This window comes from Drosophila kikkawai, chromosome 2L (assembly GCF_030179895.1).
Source record: "Drosophila kikkawai strain 14028-0561.14 chromosome 2L, DkikHiC1v2, whole genome shotgun sequence".
NCBI classification, from domain to species: domain Eukaryota; kingdom Metazoa; phylum Arthropoda; class Insecta; order Diptera; family Drosophilidae; genus Drosophila; species Drosophila kikkawai.
Window position 1 is genome coordinate 31868753 of NC_091728.1, and position 18683 is coordinate 31887435.

The window sequence follows — 18683 nt, forward strand, 5'->3', positions numbered from 1 at the left end:
AGTTCCTCATAGTTTTAAAGTACTTTAACTTATATTTACATATATGCATTATAGTGAACATACATACATAATCATGAAAGAAGCTGGCTTTAGTCCCAAATGGAATGTTGTTGGTAAAAGTCATAAAACTGATTCATCGTAAAAATAATAGATAATAGTGTGTACTTTCTATTTACGTACATAAAACGTGATGACCTCAAATATTTCTGATATTGTAAAAATTAATTAAAGTAGTGATTCAAATTTAAACGAATTATAGAATTATATAAAAAAAGGGATAGTTTTAATAGCTTTGTATATGTGTAAATATATGTGCATAATAATATTTATTGCTGCTATGAAAAAATCAAAAGCAAAACGGGACAATTTTAATTAAGCGCCAAGCTTATATAATCAACAATTAAAACCTAAAACCTTTCTACTGTAGACAATTAAACATTAAATTTGTACATATTAATATATGTATGTACAAAAGAGGACTTGCTTTATGAACAACCAAACAAATTTAATTGAAATGCAAAGAAAAATATAAAAATTTCTATATTCTGTGTTGATGAGCATATATTAAGGTTAACTAATATCATATGGGAAACCTCATAGCCTTATTATTTATACCCGGTACTCAAAGAGGACAATGGTGAGTAATACTAATTTATAAATATGTGTATGTTACGTATGGTAAGGGAGAAAAACGTGCAACTAACTCAGTAAAATTTTACACTAAAGTGGTAAGGAGGACTAACACAACAAATATTAAATTTCCCAACTTTTTTAAAAATTAATTTAAAGGCGTTGAATTAACTTCACAAGTATTTACACAATGCAAATTTCCGGGATACAACAATGCAGGTTGCATACCTTTTTAAAATTTCAAGAAATTCATTCTGAACTCGTGAAAAGCCGAAATATGGAATTTTAGTTTAAAATATTGCTTTGAAGTGAATTTGATAACATTTGCGGATTGCCCTTTAACATAAGCGAATTCCCTTGTTGATTTAGGGACTCTTTGTTAAATTCCCCTTGGTCCCTTTTATTCACAAGGAATATCAGCTGACCGGTATGGACAAGCGCGTTTGTTTTGCCTGAGTTTTGTTAATAGGGGGCTAATAGGATTTTGGCCCGCTCTAGCGTCCAAGCTAAGTACGCTAGTTTATTACATTAAATTAAAGGTACAAGTATTCTTGGCCGCAGTACTGGAAAAGTTTGAGAAGAAGTTTTGGAAAACTCATGCGGATGTCAGCTGTTTTGCCCGTCTCAATTGACCCATTGTGTAATCTCTGGCAATAACATAATTTTTTCCATAAATAAGATGAAAATCTTATCCTGCGCTTGATTTTTATGCTTCCTACTAATAGAAACTGTTAATTTAATAAACTTTTGAGCGTTATTTTCACTTACATGGTTGAAATTTAAATTGCGTGCGCTAGTCAGCTGTTCTTAAACAGTGTTGTGAAATTTTTACAGGTATACAACAATACAAAATGCTGTTTATATGTAAAAGAATTGCGGAGGTCAAGGAAAAAAAAAACCCTTCACAGCACGCACAGTTTGTACAATAATTTTTGAGATATTTTGCACAAAAACTATTTGTTTCGCATAAGTTAAAAATAGTTCTTTTAATATCAGATCAATTAGTACAACGATTGTTTAAAATTAACATGATACATATTTAATCGCTTTTTTTTTGGATGCTGACTACCCTTAAGGGGGGGGTAAGGTATTTAATTTTTTTTTTTCGTAAATTTTTTTTTATTTTTTATTTTTAAAGTTTAACATCTTAAGAATATTGTGTCCAAGTTTTACATCGATCAGAGTGAAATTGACGAAGTTATGCGGAGTTGAACGAAGGTCGGTTGGTGATTAATGCATGGGAATCACAAAGTTTAAAGCGCTCTCCTGAAAAATTCAATTTTTCAAATCGGTGTACACGATTACAGAAAAACTACTGGACCGATCGATTTGAAATTTAGCACACACATTCTTTAACTAATTCCTCAGGTATTCACGTCGGCCTTTTTTTAATTTTTAATTTTTATATATTTTTAAATTAAGAAATAACGTTTTTTTTTTTAGTCAAAAATCGGGTTTTTGACTTTCAAATTTCATAAAAAATCACAAAAAAACTAAAAAAAAAAACGCTTCGTGAATACCTCGGGACACTTATCCTTTAACGAATGAGGTATAATTTTTTTAGATCGGATGATCCTGTGGACTGTTAGGATGTACACCGCAAAACAACTTTTTTTGGAGGCGACTCTGGAGATTCCCTATAACTTCTCTACCTCTAAATATTTTTCAATACAAAATTTATCAAAAATTATTCAAATGTTGTGTTATTATATGGTATTTAATTCATTAAGCTAACTTTAGCCGTTCCGCCACAAATAATTTGAAAAGTGGCCTTTTTTGCACCGAATTAACCTTACCCCCCCCTTAAAAGGTCCCTCTCAAATACGACACAGCGGTTGCGGATAAGCAATAATGTTGAAGGTTAGAATCGAACCGATTTTAAGTATGTTGGTATAAGCTAATTCAATTATGCAATTAGGTTCCCAAAACCATAAGGAATAAAATACAATTAACCTTTGTAATTTACATAATCGCATTGTATTTTAAAATAACTAATTTCTGATTTTGCGGATTTCAATCCTCCGGCCAAATGGCACACGGAAAGTTTCCGAGCGTTTCGCCTGCAATTTAATGGAGACTTAACAAAGGGAAGTACGAATCCGTAAGAATTTTTCGAAAGTGAACACTAGAACAGGTCAGGGAAATCCGAATACGAATAAATAGTGCACTTTACCAAAAAATTACTAAAATAAATATCCTCCAAAAATTTTATGATATTTAATAGTAACATTAACTTTTAGTAATTAGTTACAAATAATTTAATTCGTTTCGTTTTAGGCCCATTGGTAATGGCACACTGGTTCACATACAGATATTTTACAGTTTTGTGCCGAAAACGAATTTTTTTTTATTATTTGTAAATTATTTCTTATTAGTCGTTACATTTTAATTTTCGTATAAAAAATTGCTTGTATCTAACCTTATTAAGAGGTCTTTGTCTTAGTATTCTTGAATTTATAAATATAGTATATTTACACGCTAGTGGTGGAAAAACATCGATGTTCGCCGATTTTGTTGAAACATCGATTGTATCGAATAAACATCGATGTTTGTTCCAGCAATACTACACGCGTAAAGGCTTGACATTATTGTTTTAATTATTTATTTATTATTAAGAAATAGGAAATATCTGTCATTCTAAATTTATATCCTAACCTCTGACCGGATAAGGAGTGTTTTTTTAATAATATGCTCCGACTCACATCAGGTGGCCAGAGGTAAGGATAGGAGTCTTAAGATATTATTTTTATTAAAATCTAAGGACATTTCAAAATACAACAAAAAGTTCAGGTCGTTGTAAAGTGAACATAAAAAGCGAAAAGGATCATGTGCCTCAAAATTTGTTTTACAAATATCCAAAGCTAAAGGTCGAAAGTAATGTGATGGCCTTGAAGGAACTGAGAAACGTATTTGATTCAGAAGCTGACTGGAAAAAATATGTCCGTTAATAAGTGTTCAGGAGGGGGGTGGTCAGGAAATCCTCCGCAAAAGGATTCAGTCTAAAATTTGTCCCACGAAGAAGAAATGTAGAAATTCGGGATCGAAATTTTGACGATGGCATTGAGCGCCCGTTGCATATATTGACATTCGTTTTGGTACTAATCTTAGCTTAGCCTAAGGGCCCGTTGCCGACCGAGAAGCCCAGCTTAACAGCGCGAGAGCGGGAGAGCTGTCAATTGGAGAGGAGTAGCCGTCTCTAAGCCCGACTAGCAGACCATCGTTTACAAAGGCGAAAACCCCTTTAGCTCTACAAACAAAGTTGTCTGTGATACCCAGCTTGACTGCTCTGCAGCAGATACACAGTGACCTGTCAGAACTCCCACTATCAATCTTTCCGTGAATGATGCAGCACGTAGTGACTAAGTTTCTCGTTGCGCTCTTTGCACATGATTTTTGATATTCTGCAGGTTTTGGAATCACTCCTTCGCCTGCTTTTTGCGCTTGCTTCAGCCCGTCTCTCCACCTGGCTTTGAAGCGTTCTTACGGAGACAGGGACCTTTTCTGCTATTTCTCTCGCCAGTCCGACGCCTTCCTTTGCAAGTTCGTAGGCGGTCTCGTTACCGTCTATGCTTTGGTGGCGGGAACCCAGTAGATCCTCACAGACTTTGTCGTGCTCAGGCTATCTAGTGACTCCCTGCTTGCCAGTACATTTTTGGAACTGACCGGTGATGATTGCATGGATGTTATCGCCGCTTGACTGTCTACGAACAAATTTACCGCTCAGCTGCTTTTCTGATGGCGAATACTTCCGCCTGGAATATACTGCAGTGGCTTGGTAGCTTATACGACAGCCTCATTTCAGGGTCTGAACAATATATGACCGCTCCAACTCCTCCATCCATCTTGGAGCCGTTGTTGTGTATATTGAGGTATTGAGCATGGTCGTGGCCTGACTTCCAGTCATTTGGTCCCATGACTAATATTTTGTTTACATACGGGCACGTCCTGGGTATCATAGAGTATAGAACTATAAAGAGAGCGCATCTGGCATATTTTTATTTTATATTATATTTTATTATCAGTTTATTCGACTGTATTTAATTTAAAACATTAATCTAACACAATAATTAATAACATAAAACGAAAAAAAATGCATACAACATGTAATATTTTAAAAACACCTACAAATACTCAAAAATCGTTGTCTAGATTTGTGTTTATTTGTCAAACACAACCTTGTAACACTAAAATGGAATACAAAAGTTTCTTCTTTCTTCTAAAAATAAAAAAAAACAAAAAAAAAATTTTTTTTAATCTTAAGTCTAAACAGGATTTGAACCCATGCACTTCAGGGTGACCTTGGTAGGATGCCTTAGCCACTAGACCAACCGGCAAGCAGGCCTCGGGGTGCCCAGATTCAATGTAGAATTAAGCCTTGCGGGTTCCACGGGGAAAATGCGGGTTCTACCGCTGGAACCCGCCATACGACACATTTTTTGTAGAGATGTCAGCTCTATATAGTTCTATACTCTTTGGTATCATGTAGTCAGTTGTACTGCTCATGTCTCGACCAATTGAACTGTGCCCGAATCCCTGTCCCTGATGCAACAGACGTTGTGCCGCCTTTCCTGCTGTCAGTTGCGCTTGGATATATATGTAAAAAGGGAAGTGATGGAAGCAAGCGGGGAGCTTCGAACTGACAGCAGCTAGGTAGGAACAGGGAGAGAAATATTCATTGTGTTTTGTGGAGTTCAGCAGTGCGGTTGAAAATTCAGTAGATACGACAGCAGAGAGAACGAAAGCTGAAAAGCTGAAAATTAAAAAACCAGAAAAGACGCAAAACTTACAATAATCAAAATAAATATAATTTAACAAAATAAATACTATAATAAAGAACCAGCTAAGCGGGGCTATCAACCCATCTTACATATATGGTATAGATACCGATTGTTCAGGCAATTCAGTGGCGACTTATCTTTGAAACCCAATGTTTACATTTAGTACCTAAGATCATAGAGCTGAGCTTGCATGCTCATATAGCTAAAAGCTCTCTCTCTCTCTCTCTCTCTCATTCACTCAAGAACCCATTATTTGTACATCAAACAACCCAAGAAGGAGCTTTAATAAAATGTGGAATCACTCGCAATCTGGAATCGAAAGCGTTCAGAAGCCCTCATTTGTGTCCGCACTTGAATTTTTCTTTGAAACATAATTTGCCGTACCGGCCAGTTCGCAATTGGGCGAACATTTTTGGCGCCCCCCGAGTGGACATTTGGATCCCCATCGCTGGACATTTGGAACCATATCGTTGGAGCCATTGGAAGCCGAACGTTGGATACTTTAGTTGGAGTCGATTTCTGGACGCCGCACAGTAGCGCCTTTTCTCATTTAGCGTTGCAAAATCATATCTTTTGAACCAAATAAGGTAATCGAATAATTTATAAAGTACCACGCCCAAAAATACGCCTTTTTAAAGGGGATCAAAGTGAAAAAATAATTTTTTTTCAATGAAAACAATTTTTAAAAAATATGTATATTTATTTTTATGTATTTGCTCAAATAAAAATAATTAGAAAACTGAAAAAATTTTTTTTTTTATTTCAAAGTGTAACCGCCACGCGCTACAGTTAGTATATTTCTTGGAATGTATGAAATTGTGTCGGTATTTTGGTATATTTCACCATGAGTAGCTTTGGTTTATGTCGTTGCATTTTCGCAGACGCAGCTCGACGCAGCCGATGAAAGTTAATTCTGGTCCAGGAAAGATCCACGTAATTTGTAGACATAGTGTAGTCGGTGGCTTTCATCGGCTTCAGAAGTTATAGACTACTTTAGGCAGAAAAAGGTGAAAAAAATTGACACCTGGCAGGTAGCGATTTACCTGTACAAGCCCAAACCAAAATGCCGTTTTTTTTTGGTTAATTAATAGTTTATGAATGTATCTATAATTCAAAGTAAAAACCATTGGTTTTATGGTTTTTGTGTAATATTACCTGAAAGTCGACCATTTTACCTACTTTTTTTGGTATGATGCAAAAAACAAAAGAAAGTTCAACTTTGAATGCTCATATCTTCTACAAAAAAAATCTTAAAATAGATTTTATTGCAGATTCTGAATCCTTGGGAAATTTTCTGTCGAATAGGTATGGTTAAAATCGTTTTTGCGAACATGACTTTTTCGATTTTTGCAACGCTAATTGTTCGGGAGGCGCTACTGTGCGCCGGGCAATAAAATCTGGATTTAAAGACCGCATCGCTGGATTGTTGGAGTCAACGCTGAAGTGGTTTGAATTGTAAGGTGCGCCCTTATTATAATAAGTCGCATCAAACAAATAAGGTAATAATTCTGCAAAAAATAACTAGCGCATGATTTTCGTATCACGCCACACATACACATACATAGTACCGCTAATTTGGAAGTAGTAGCAGACAGAAGAATAAAGTGCATAAAGTACAAGAGTACAAGTACCGTACGTTTTCTCGACTTTCGTTGTGCCCAACTTCGTTTTTGTGGCTGCATTTGTCGGTATAGTCGTGTTAGTTTTCTTGATCGCCGCTCAGCTAAGCCAGCGCTCATACAGTTGTTTCGCTCATTGCGTTCAATTAATTGGAATTCACTCATAAGGTCGAACCGTTTGAATTGATTTGAGTAATATAGTTCGGAGTTGATTGAGTCTGAGTGGTAGCGGGACTCTTTGGATTGAGTTAGACTGGAACATTTCGGAAATTACAACATCGTTACAACTCAATAAATTAATTATCGGAAAATGACTCGACGACGTGGAGATTCTGACAGCAATACTTCTGTTGTAGAAGAAGTAGATTCGGAAGGTAGTATGAAAAATTTAAGTCAGTTAAGGCAGATATCAATCGTATAGCGCAAGCTATTAAAACTAGAAAGATTTCTTTAAATCCCACGCAATTGGATTGTCGGTTGAGTATTTTATACACGTATATAGATCGAGCCTTTTCTTTACAAATGCAAGTGGAGGATATCGATTCGGAATTATCGCGAGCCGAACTCGAAGATTTGTGCGTGGTAACCAAAGCATTGTTATTGTCTTTAAAAGGTCCAACCCCGCCTAATAATTTAAACGAGTCAGTTTTGAATACAACTATATCGCATACACGTCACTTGCCGCGAATGCAGTTGCCCAAATTTGGTGGGAAGTATTCTGAATTCAAAAACTTTATTGGATTGTTTTCAAGCATAATTGATTGTGACCCATCGCTAAGCAACGTGGAAAAATTGAATCATCTATTGTGTTGTTTAGAAGGCGAAGCTATCGGTACTGTTAAAGCCTTTCAGGTGACGGATCAGAATTATGCGAAAGCTCTTGATGCACTGAAACAAGTTTATGATAATGAGTGCCTTATTTTTTTTTTATGGAATATCTCAACATTTCGAACTGCAGGCTATACAAAGTCCGTCAGCTAGTGCGTTGAGGTCACTAATTGATACCGTATCTGCAATTTATGAGTCCCTATTGTCTGTTGGTGATGAAAAAGTTATTGCAAACGCACTTTTGATTTATATAGTTTTGTCGAAGGTTGACGGAAAGACTCGCTCTAGGTGGGAAGAGAATTTAGATTATCAAAAAATAAGCGTTTTCAGCATTTGTCGGCTGAAGAAGCCACAACCGGACGGTCAAAGGGTCGCAGGGGACAGCAAGAACACAAAGGTAGGCAGTTCAGAAAAACGGCATTGACAGCAGCACAAACAAGCAAAATGCAAGAAGTAAAATGTCCGTCATTCTCAGCTGCGGCTGTCATTACTAGTTTTAAATTTGCCAAGGGATTCCCACTTTGTACAAATTGTTTGAAAAAAGGACATAATGTATCGGCATGCAAACTACCTCACTGCGGGGTATGCTCGAAACCCCACCATACATTGTTACATCGATACACTGCTGATGTATCCATACCACAAAATGTAGATTCTGCGGCAAGCCATCTTGGAGTGCTTGCTGCAGAACATCCAAGCCCTGTATTATCAAATCACGCCAGCGTCATTGATGCACAGCAAGTTGTTTTGGCGACTGCCGTTGTAAACATAAAAGGTAGCTCTTGTCAGATTCAGCCAGCCTGGGTACTTCTGGATTCAGGTTCCCAGGTTAATTTTATTACGGAGGAAATGGCAACAGGCTTGCAGTTAAAGCGGATTCGAAAAGAAGTTAATTTGTTGGGAATTGGAAAATCGAGCTTATCTGCGCACCAAGTGGTGCAAACTACAATTAGTTCGCGCGTTCATGGCTTTCAAATGGTGTTTGATTTCGTCGTTCTGAAGTCTATTTCCTCCCACCATCCAGAGAAAGGCGTAGATGTTGAATCGCTTAACATTAGCTGATCCAGCCTTTCATAAGCCTCAAAAAATAGATTTGCTGCTAGGAGCAGACGCATTCTTTGATTTGCTAAAAGATGGCCAAATTAAACAGAAAAACACACTCACTTTGCAAAACACTGTTTTTGGTTGGGTGGTGTCAGGGCGTTATAGATCCAAAGATCACCAAAGGACGGAAGTGTGCTCTATGGTAAGCACCGTGAATGAGTCTGGTCCACTGGAAAAATTAGTCAAACGTTTCTGGGAGTTGGAACAAGTTCCAAATGTGTCCGACGACAAACGGTATACCCCAGAAGAAATGCTTTGTGAGAAAATCTTTCGAGAAACAGTTGTTCGTTTACCTTCAGGTCGATTGCAAGTATCCTTACCTTTTAAATCAAGCCCAATCATCGTTTGAGATAGCAAGAAGGCGGTTTCTATCACTAGAGAGACGCTTATCTAAAAATCCGAACACACAATTAATATTTAATCAGTTCATGGAAGAGTATTTGGCTCTTGGGCATATGACTGCAATCGAGGGGTCGATACCGAAAGATCCACATTGTTTTATACCCTACCAATGTGTGGAACGTCCACAAAGCAAATCCACCAAGCTAAGAGTGGTGTTTGATGCATCTTGCAAGACTACTTCGCAAATGTCGCTTAATGACCTTCTGATGGTAGGAGCTACAATACAACCATGCTTATATTGAACTCTCCTTAGATTTCGCTGTCGCAAATTCGCACTTGTGGCAGACATAACTAAAATGTACCGTCAAGTGGAGATTGACGAGGCGCAGCGAATTTTCCAGTTAATTGTATGGAGAAGAGATCCTGTAAGCCCTTTACAAATTTATCGGCTGAATACTGTCACATATGGAACAGCAAGTGCTCATTTTCTTGCAGTTAGATGCTTAAAATATCTCAGCGACAGCCATTTACAATCACATCCTAGAGGTGCAAGAGCACTTGCCAAAGATTTTTACGTTGATAATTTGCCCCCTGGAGCAGATACCGCAGAAGAAATAATCATTCTTCGTCGAGAACTTGTTAGCATCTTGGAACCTGCAGGCTTTGCTTTAACAAAATGGGCTTCGAATTGTGAGACTAATACGTATACCAAATCGAATGCAGAAATTTTACATGGAGATCTTGAAGACCTCAAAACACTTGGATTAATATTGAATCCGCACTCTGATGTGTTTAAGTACCGCGTTAGTAAGGTATCTTCTGATCAGTTGGTAACCAAAAGATCAATCTTGTCCTTCATCGCTACTCTCTTTGATCCGTTGGGTTTGTTATGCCCAATTATAACCAAAGCTAAAATATTTCTTCAAGAGGCTTGGCTCTTGAGTCTAAACTGGGTCGATCCTGTTCCCAAAGAATTTGAAAATAGGTGGAACCTAGTAAAAATTACTTTGCACTTTTGCAAAGTTGACTATACCGAGGTTTGTCGAAACAAGCAAGCAAGCAGTGTGTCACATTCATGGGTTCGCAGATGCTTCTACACGAGCCTATGGGTGTGGCCTAAATGTCAGAGTAGTTGATCCAAGCGGAGTATCTGTGCACTTATTAACAGCAAAATCTAGAGTAGCCCCTTTAAAAACAAAAACTATTCCTAAACTGGAACTATGCGCGGCGCATCTATAAGCAAAACTGTGGGAAGAAGTTCGCAGCATTATTGACTTTCCTGTAGAGAGCGTTGTACTGTGGTCCGATTCGGAAGTAGTTCTTCATTGGATACAAACTCACCCATCCCAGCTTGCTACATTTGTATCGAATCGAATTGCTGATATTCAGGACATTGTGTCATCAGCGGTTTGGCGGCATGTGCCAACAAAAGAAAATCCTGCGGATTTAGTGTCGCGAGGATGCTCTGTGGATGAGCTAAATACCTGGTTGTGGTACTTGGTCCTAGTTTTTTACAGAAGGAAGCGGAATACTGGCCGCAAAACTCGCACGTGCTGCTCCCAAAAACAGAGTCAGAACTAGAATTTAAAAAGTCACGCGTCGCTCTTATCGCGGCCGATGGTGAGCTAAACCCGATTCTCAATATTGTAGAAAGGTCATCTTCTTATCTAAAGGTAGTTCGCATAGTATCCTACATTTATCGATTTATCAACCTTCGAAAAAATGTTACTTGGAATTCAATTTGTCCGTCCGCGGACGAATTGGGAACGGCATTTCTTAAGGTAGTAGAACCGGTTCAACAGAAAGCCTTTGCAGATGAAATTGTGAAGCTGGAGAAATCAGCCAATTTGCGTGCGGGAATTCAAAAGTTAAATCCCTTTGTCTCAGTTGAACAACTTGGGAATTCGTCATTCTCCGTGCTGCGAGTAGGTGGTCGTCTACTACATGGCCCCATTGCGCACAACGCTAAATTCCCCTTATGCCCATATGATACAGTAATGCAGTTTTCATTAATTAGCTACTTCATTAGAACCTTGAAAGAGTCAGCTATATTGTCATTTTGTTTGGATTTTGCTTGGATTTTGCTTGGATTATTTTGGTAATACGACTACGGTCACACCGACCGTAAAAGGTAAACAAAAAAAAACGGCCGCCATTCGCGGCGTATTATTATGAATTTCTGAATTCCTCGTCGAAGTATTCTTGCATAAATAAATGCAGAATCCTTTAAATTTGTGATTTTAACCTATAATGCTTAAAATTATTTTAATTATTACAAAAAAAATAATTTTAATTAATTTTACTGCGCAAGAAACTTGCTACCGCAAAACATATTATTTTTGCTAATTTTCTAATATATTTTCAGTTCAAAAAACAAGCGAAATGATATAAAAATAAAATTCTCATTGTGAGACCATACTGTCAATGAGCTGGCTAATACATTTTTCAATTACAATTTTCTTCATTAAACCCGTATTTTGTTATCGAGTATCTAGTATATAATATGTAGATCTATCGATTATCGCGGCAATGAAGTAGCTAATGCATTATTCTAATGCATTAGAGCGCCATATAGTCGTCTTGTTCGCACTTGTGTAAAACGCTATAGCGCTGTCAAATCTTTAATGAAGTCTCTAATTAATGCGGCAGTGTCATGCCAGTATTACTAATGCCAAAGAACTTCAAATTTGTGAATCTATATTTGAGACACTTACATAGAACCAACTGTCATGCGGGACCAAGGTCGTTGGTGGGACTTTTAAGACAATCAATCTGGCTAATAAACGCGCGCCGTGAGTGCAGTGCCATTGTAAGGCAGTGTGTCCATTGCTTTCACTACAAACCAAAACTTCTATTACAGATAATGGGTAATTTACCAAAATATCGACTACAGGGAAATAGACCCTTTGAAGTAAGCGGAGTCGATCTGTTTGGCCCTGTCAAAGTCTCCCTAGGAATTCGTGGAAAACAGCCAATTAAAATGAACATAGCAGTGTTTGTCTGTTTTGCATCAAAGGCTGTTAATTTGGAAATCTTGAAAGACTTGACATCTAATACATTTATTTTATGCTTATCCAGGTTTCTGGGTCGCCGCGGGCCTGTTGTCAAACTTTATTGCGACAGTGCTACGAATTTTGTGGGTGCGGCCCGAATCCTCAAGGAGCACATGGAACCCTTCGGCACCAACGACCAGAGCATCATGTCGTGTGTTGCAGCACACCGATTCACCATCGAATTCATCCCGCCCAGAGCGCCACACATTGGCGGTCTTTGGGAGGCGGCCGTAAAGTCGGCCAAGCACCTTTTGTTGAAGGTCCATAGCCTTCTCAAGAAGGACGAGCTGCATACGGTCATCATGGAGGTGGAAGCCGTGCCAAATTCGAGGCCGCTCATCGTGGACAGTGGCAGTCCCAACGAGGGAGAGGTTGTCACACCAGCGCATCTATTCGTAGGCACAAAGCTAGCAACGCTGCCACCCGCATCCGCGCAGCCAAAGGCAGACTGCAACCTCACGTACTTGCAGAGATGGCAGCTAGTCTCAGCTATCAAACAACGATTTTGGAGCGACTGGTCGAGAGACTATCTACTGAGCCTACAGCAGCGTGGAAAATGGACCAATAGCGTGGACAATCTTCAAGTCGGAACAGTGGTGGCAATTCAAGAAGACAACGTTCCCCCCCATTGGGGATAACAGGCGTAGTTGTAGAGGTCATTTCAGGACATGATGGGAAGGTTCGCGTAGCTGTAGTCAGAACAAAATCTGGCATATACAAGCGGTCTATTCACCGCTTTGCACCTATTCCTATGTGTTGAAGCATGCATGGTGTCAACGCGACTTATCTTTGAAACCCAATGTTTACATATGCTTATAAACGAAAAGCTCTCTCTCTCTCTCACTCACTCAAGAAGCCATTATTTGTACATCAAACAGCCCAAGAAGGAGCTTTAATAAAATGTGAAATCACTCGCAATCTGGAATCGAAAGCGTTCAGAAGCCCTCATTTGTGTCCGCATTTAAATATATTTGAAACATAATTTGCCGTACCGGCCAGTTCGTAATTGTGCGAACACCGATTATGGTTTCGAGCAGGGACCGTAAATAATGATTATCAATGTTTTCTTTAAACAAAAAAATCATTCACTTGGAAAAGTGGCACAAAGAAACGAATTATACCAATCGGCTACAATTTGGATGCTCTTTCGAGATAACCGATGATTGCTGAAATCTAGATTTTTTATATATTAAACCAATTTTAATTATTAATTTTTGAGTTTTATTTACTCGCTCAAAGAATAATAATTATAATTTTGAGCGAAAAAAGTTCGATAAAAAAATTATGATTATTTTTTGATCGATATTTTTTCGCTCAATGTGTAATAACTTCTTTCTGCGAGGTTTCTTCGAAAATTTTTTTACATGCTTCTATGAATCGAAAACAGACGAACCCAAAAATCACACTTTTAAATTAAATTAATTAAATTAATTTTATTTTATTGTTTTTTAATAAACTTTTTTAATTTTGTATTATAATTTTTTATGAATCGAGAACCGACGAACCTAGAAAATGCATTAAAAAGATACTGTTAAGTTTCGACAAAGGCATTGATTTTTATTCTGTATTTTTGAATTTATTCACTTTTTTCTGCGCGTTTCAATTTTGTGTTTTCTCGGCGCGTCTTACTTCTTCGCTTACATTTTTCAGTGTGCCCAGGCTATTATATCGTCAAAATACAACTGAGGGAATACTTCATCGTTTAACTTATCGATATCTTATACAAATATCAAATTCACATTTAAATAAATTTAATTCATGTCAAATTCTTACACCTTCCCCACCCGTGAATCGTCCTCGGATTCACCATACAATTGAAGCTGTAATAATTTTGAAGCTGGTCGGTGCAGAATGGTCTCCGCTGTTTTCACCTCGCCTGAACGCACTTGCTGATCCTTTCCAGTGAAGACCTTGATTATTCGTCCTCTCTTCCACGTACTTCTTGGTAGGGTGGCGTCCATTATGAGTACCAGATCGTCTATTTTTAGTGGAGTGCTGACTTCGTGCCACTTAGAACCATGAACCAGTTGAGGGAGGTACTCCACTACCCATCTTTTCCATATGCAGTCCTTAAGAGCTTGTGCAATTCTCCACTGTTTTCTCAGGCATATATTTTGGACAGTTGGTTGTGGCGTCTGTGTCGAATTGGTACAACCCATTAAAAAATGATTTGGTGTAAGGGGTTCTTCGTTTTCATGTGTGATTGGCAACTCAGTAAGAGGGCTTGAGTTTATAATGTTTTCTGCTTCGATCAATACAGATTGGAGTGTCTCAACTCGTGGGTTGGCACTGTGCAAGGTTTTGCTTAACAATCGTTTTATTATCCGTATTAGCCTTTCCCAACATCCTCCGGTATTAGGTTGTAAAGGGCAATTGAAAATCCATTTTATTCCCTTTTTTTGATGGCGTTTTGATCTAATAAATTTTCGTTGTTCTTGAGTTCCTTTGTAGTTCCGATGAAGTTCGTACCATTATCGCTTCGAATCATGACAGGTGTGCCTCTACGATTAATAAAATTTCGCAAACATAGAATAAAGGCATCCGTGGAAAGGTCGGCTGCTAATTCTATATGGACAGCTCTGACGGTCATGCAGGTAAATATTACTCCCCAGCGTTTCTCGTGACGACGCCCCACAGTTACGGTAAGTGGGCCGATCAAATCCACTCCTGTATAAGTGAATGGTCTCACATATGGTGTTAATCGGTCTGGTGGCAGTTGACCCATACGTGGAGTCTTAGGTACACTTCTGTCTAAGATGCATCTATTGCATTCATGCATTACTTTACTCAAAAGTTTCTTAACATGCGGTATCCAAAATTTTTGACGGCTCTCATTTATGATAACTGCTTGGTTCTGATGATGGTATTTCGTGTGAAAATGTCTCATAATTAAATATGAAACTCTGTGATCTTTCGGAAGAAGGAGTGGACGACGTCTCGACTGTGGTAAAAATGAGGCTTCGTCTATTCGACCCGATAGATGCAAGAGACCGTCTGTTTCAATGTATGGCGACAGTTCATAAATTGGGCTTTGTTTGGTAATAATCTGTGGATTCCGTAGGTTCTTGATTTCCTCGGGAAAGGCCTCTTGTTGCACCATCCGACAGATCTCAATTTCGGCGTCAGCTAACTCTTGGACAGTTAAAAGTCCTTTCTTGTCCGAACGCTTCAGCCAGAGTTCTTTGGCCCGCATTACCCAACCAATTACCCGCTTTAGGTTGCTGTAAGAAGAGAATCGGTTAAACTCTATTATCGGTATAACTACCTGACATCTCAACACTGGGTGTTCGGGCACTTCTTCTTCAAAAACATCTGGTAAAGTGATGTCAGTACTTCGTGGCCAATCACAGCGCGGTAGTTTTAAGAAGCTCGGGCCAAGTATCCATGGGCTTTGGCTAGAAATCTTCGGGGAATTCGATAAACGAGTGGCGGCATCAGCAGAGTTGTTTGACGATGGTACCCAATTCCATTGTAACTCGGTTGAACTTGACAGTATTTCGGTGATCCGGTGACTTACAAACGGTTTAAATTTTCTCGTCTTTGAACGAACCCACTGCAGGACAGTTTTGGAATCACTCCAAAAAAATTGTTCATCAATTGGGAGCTTATGATTCTGTTGCAGTAAGCGATTCAATCGAATTCCAAGGACCGCAGCTTGAAGCTCCAGTCTAGGGACGGACAATAGTTTCTTCGGTGCTAGGCGTGTTTTTCCTATGACAAAGGCTATGTCAACGACGGTAGGACAAACTATGCGCAGATAAGCAACCGCTGCAAATGCTTCTTGACTCGCGTCGACGAATATATGCATCTCCAATCTTTCGCAGCAGTTTAAATTTGGAGAGTAAATTCGTGGAACCTTAAAGTTGTGCATCTTGTGTATCTCGGCCAACCAACTTTTCCAATTTGGATGCAGTTCAGGCGGTATTGCTTCATCCCAATCTGTTCCAAAGCTCCAAGTATTCTGAACTATGATATGATAGTCGGCAATCAACCCGAAAGGGTCGAAAATCGCCATAACCATGCCCAATAGCTCTCTCTTTGTTGGGACCCGACTTCCATTGATGACGTTCTGTGGAATACGATGGAATTTGGTCTCGAACTGAAAAACATTGTTCACGCCAGAAGGGCGTGAAGTTCTGAGCGGCAGTGTAAGCGGCGAGCGCTTGCGCTCAAGCTTGTGCTCCCGCTCACTGTGTCCTCCGCTCTTCCCGTCTCCCTCTCTTTCGCTATTCTCCAGCAGCGAACTCACCACTCCGCGGTCCCTGCAGCCCGTTCTCCATATAGTTAAGTTAGTCGTAATATTGAAGTGAAGCGAATAAAATTGAATTGAAGGAAGCTACCCCCCTCTCGCCTACTAATTGGGAAAATTGTGGGACTTAGCAGCCAGCCCAACTCCAGCCCAACGTTCCGACGACCACACCTCCAAGAAGGACGACGATCTTGTTTTGGCCACTCCGCCCCCTCCACTTCATGGTCCTTCGAGCCTGCGAGCGAAATTTTGATTTCCAGCGCCCCATTGCGGATACCAAGATAAGTACGAAGTCCAAAGTCCATTCGTCCGTGATCGCCATATTCCTTTTCCAAGGCGTTATTTTTTTTCCTCGATCCGAAAATAATGAAAAGTCACAGTGAAAAGTGAAAAAATATATATACATATGTGCACATAGTGATAAACGCCCAGCCACAGTAAATTTTCTTCCGTTTTAAAGTGCAAAAGTACTTTGTCAATATTGGCCCCCCTACATAGGCGTGCTGTGATCCGCTGGTGTCCAAGTGCATATATATATACATAAATATATATTTTTTTCTTACAAATTCATGTCCCGTCACTCAGTTCCAAAATACGTCCGTTACTAACTGCAATTCCAAATAGTATTAATAATACAATTTTAAAGAAAGCCTTTACACACATACATACATACATATTTGGGCAAGCTTCGCGCTATTCTGCGCTTAGCAAAAATTACATATTTTCATCCATACATACATACATACATATTTTGGCAAGCTTCGCGCTATTCTGCGCTTAGCAAAAATTACATATTTTCATCCATACATACATACATACTTTGGGCAAGCTTCGCGCTATTCTGCGCCTAGCAAATGTACATATTTCCTACGTACATACATACATATTGGCTTCCCTCGCGCTATTCTGCGCTGAGCAATTGCTTAAACTCCAAGGCTTCATACATACGCACATACAGTGCATTTCTATTTCGTCTCCTCTTTGCTCGTTAAGCGTGCACAAACACCTGCACTAATACGTTTCCGAAAAGGCAAAGTGCCGACGGAAAAACATCGTCCACCCACGAGATAAAATAAAAATAATTCCTGGAACAACATTTTTTAAGGAAACCGAAATTCTTTTAAATTTTTGTAACAACAAATACCGCCACTCTTTTTAGCTGTTTTTTTCGCCAGCTTGTTTTTGGTCAAGCCAAGTTTTTAGCTATTTTCCTGATTTTAGCTATATTTTTGTTGGCGGTGTTACGTTTTCGTGCGGTTCCTGGAAATAAAGGATAGCAATCTCCACTGGCCTCCTTTAGCTATTTTTTAGCCATTTTTTACGCCGCTAGTTTTTTGTTCGAGCCGATATTTTAGCTAGTTTCGATTTTTTTAGTTAGGTTTTGGTGGGCGTTATTTTTTTGTGCGGTTCCTGCATATAAATCCCCATTGGGCTCCTTTAGCTATTTTTTTTTAGCTATTTTTGTGAATTTCTTTCCACGTAGTTCTTCACGATCTTTTTGTGAGTTCGGAAAAAACAAAAGAAAAACCCATATAATTCCCGAAAGTTATTAGCAGATTCCGCCAAATTTATTAGCGTTTTCCAGCTAGTTTTGGCGGGTGGTTTTTTTCTCGCAAAGTTCTATGATTCTTGCTGTCGTATTCCGGAACTTAAGGTCGAAGAAGCCAATTTTGAGTAAGTGGCTAAGAGTTTGCAACAATTTTTGATTTTATTATTCGCACGCGTTCGTAGATCCGTCACTGACAGTTCAGTTCCCTCGTTTTGCTAGCGACTGATCATAGCTAGATTTGGCTATTTTCTTTTCCTGCCGTTTTTTTGTTATTCTGCGAGCTTCGCAGGGTTTTCCACAGCGTTTAAGGATTTATTTATTTATTTATTTAATGCTAACTAATAGTTATAAACTAAAAGTTAACAAAGGATAATGAGCAATGGCTACCGAGGCCTTCCGCTCTACAGTGTATTAACAAAGATATGTGTGTGGAATATGTTATAATTAAATTTTATGTATGAGATTCATTTTGTGTAGAAAGTATATAATTTTATTTGAGTTTGCTGCTGTTGGATTCGCAAGGAGATGGAT

At 38.7% G+C, this 18683-nt stretch overlaps 2 protein-coding genes across 2 annotated transcripts in view; both read left to right on the forward strand.

Moving 5' to 3' along the window:
* The window catches only part of LOC121503218 (inactive dipeptidyl peptidase 10), a 450148-nt gene continuing 431465 nt past the window's right edge, over positions 1-18683 (forward strand). Inside the window, exon 1 of the mRNA XM_070286178.1 lies at positions 1-637. The gene's annotated coding sequence lies outside the window, so the exon portion shown is untranslated. The remainder of the gene's footprint in view (positions 638-18683) is intronic.
* On the forward strand, positions 9099-12992 carry LOC121503235 (uncharacterized). The gene is made up of 2 exons (XM_070286152.1): positions 9099-9193; positions 12380-12992. Exons 1-2 carry the CDS (start codon positions 9099-9101, stop codon positions 12990-12992), a joined length of 708 nt encoding a protein of 235 aa, XP_070142253.1.

Bases quoted from the DNA above. Each gene is read 5' to 3' on its own strand.
- LOC121503235 (XM_070286152.1), top strand. From the start codon at position 9,099: ATGGTAAGCACCGTGAATGAGTCTGGTCCACTGGAAAAATTAGTCAAA. The intron at 9,194-12,379 runs GTATACCCCAGA...ATGCTTATCCAG, and splicing joins AATGTGTCCGACGACAAACG to GTTTCTGGGTCGCCGCGGGC.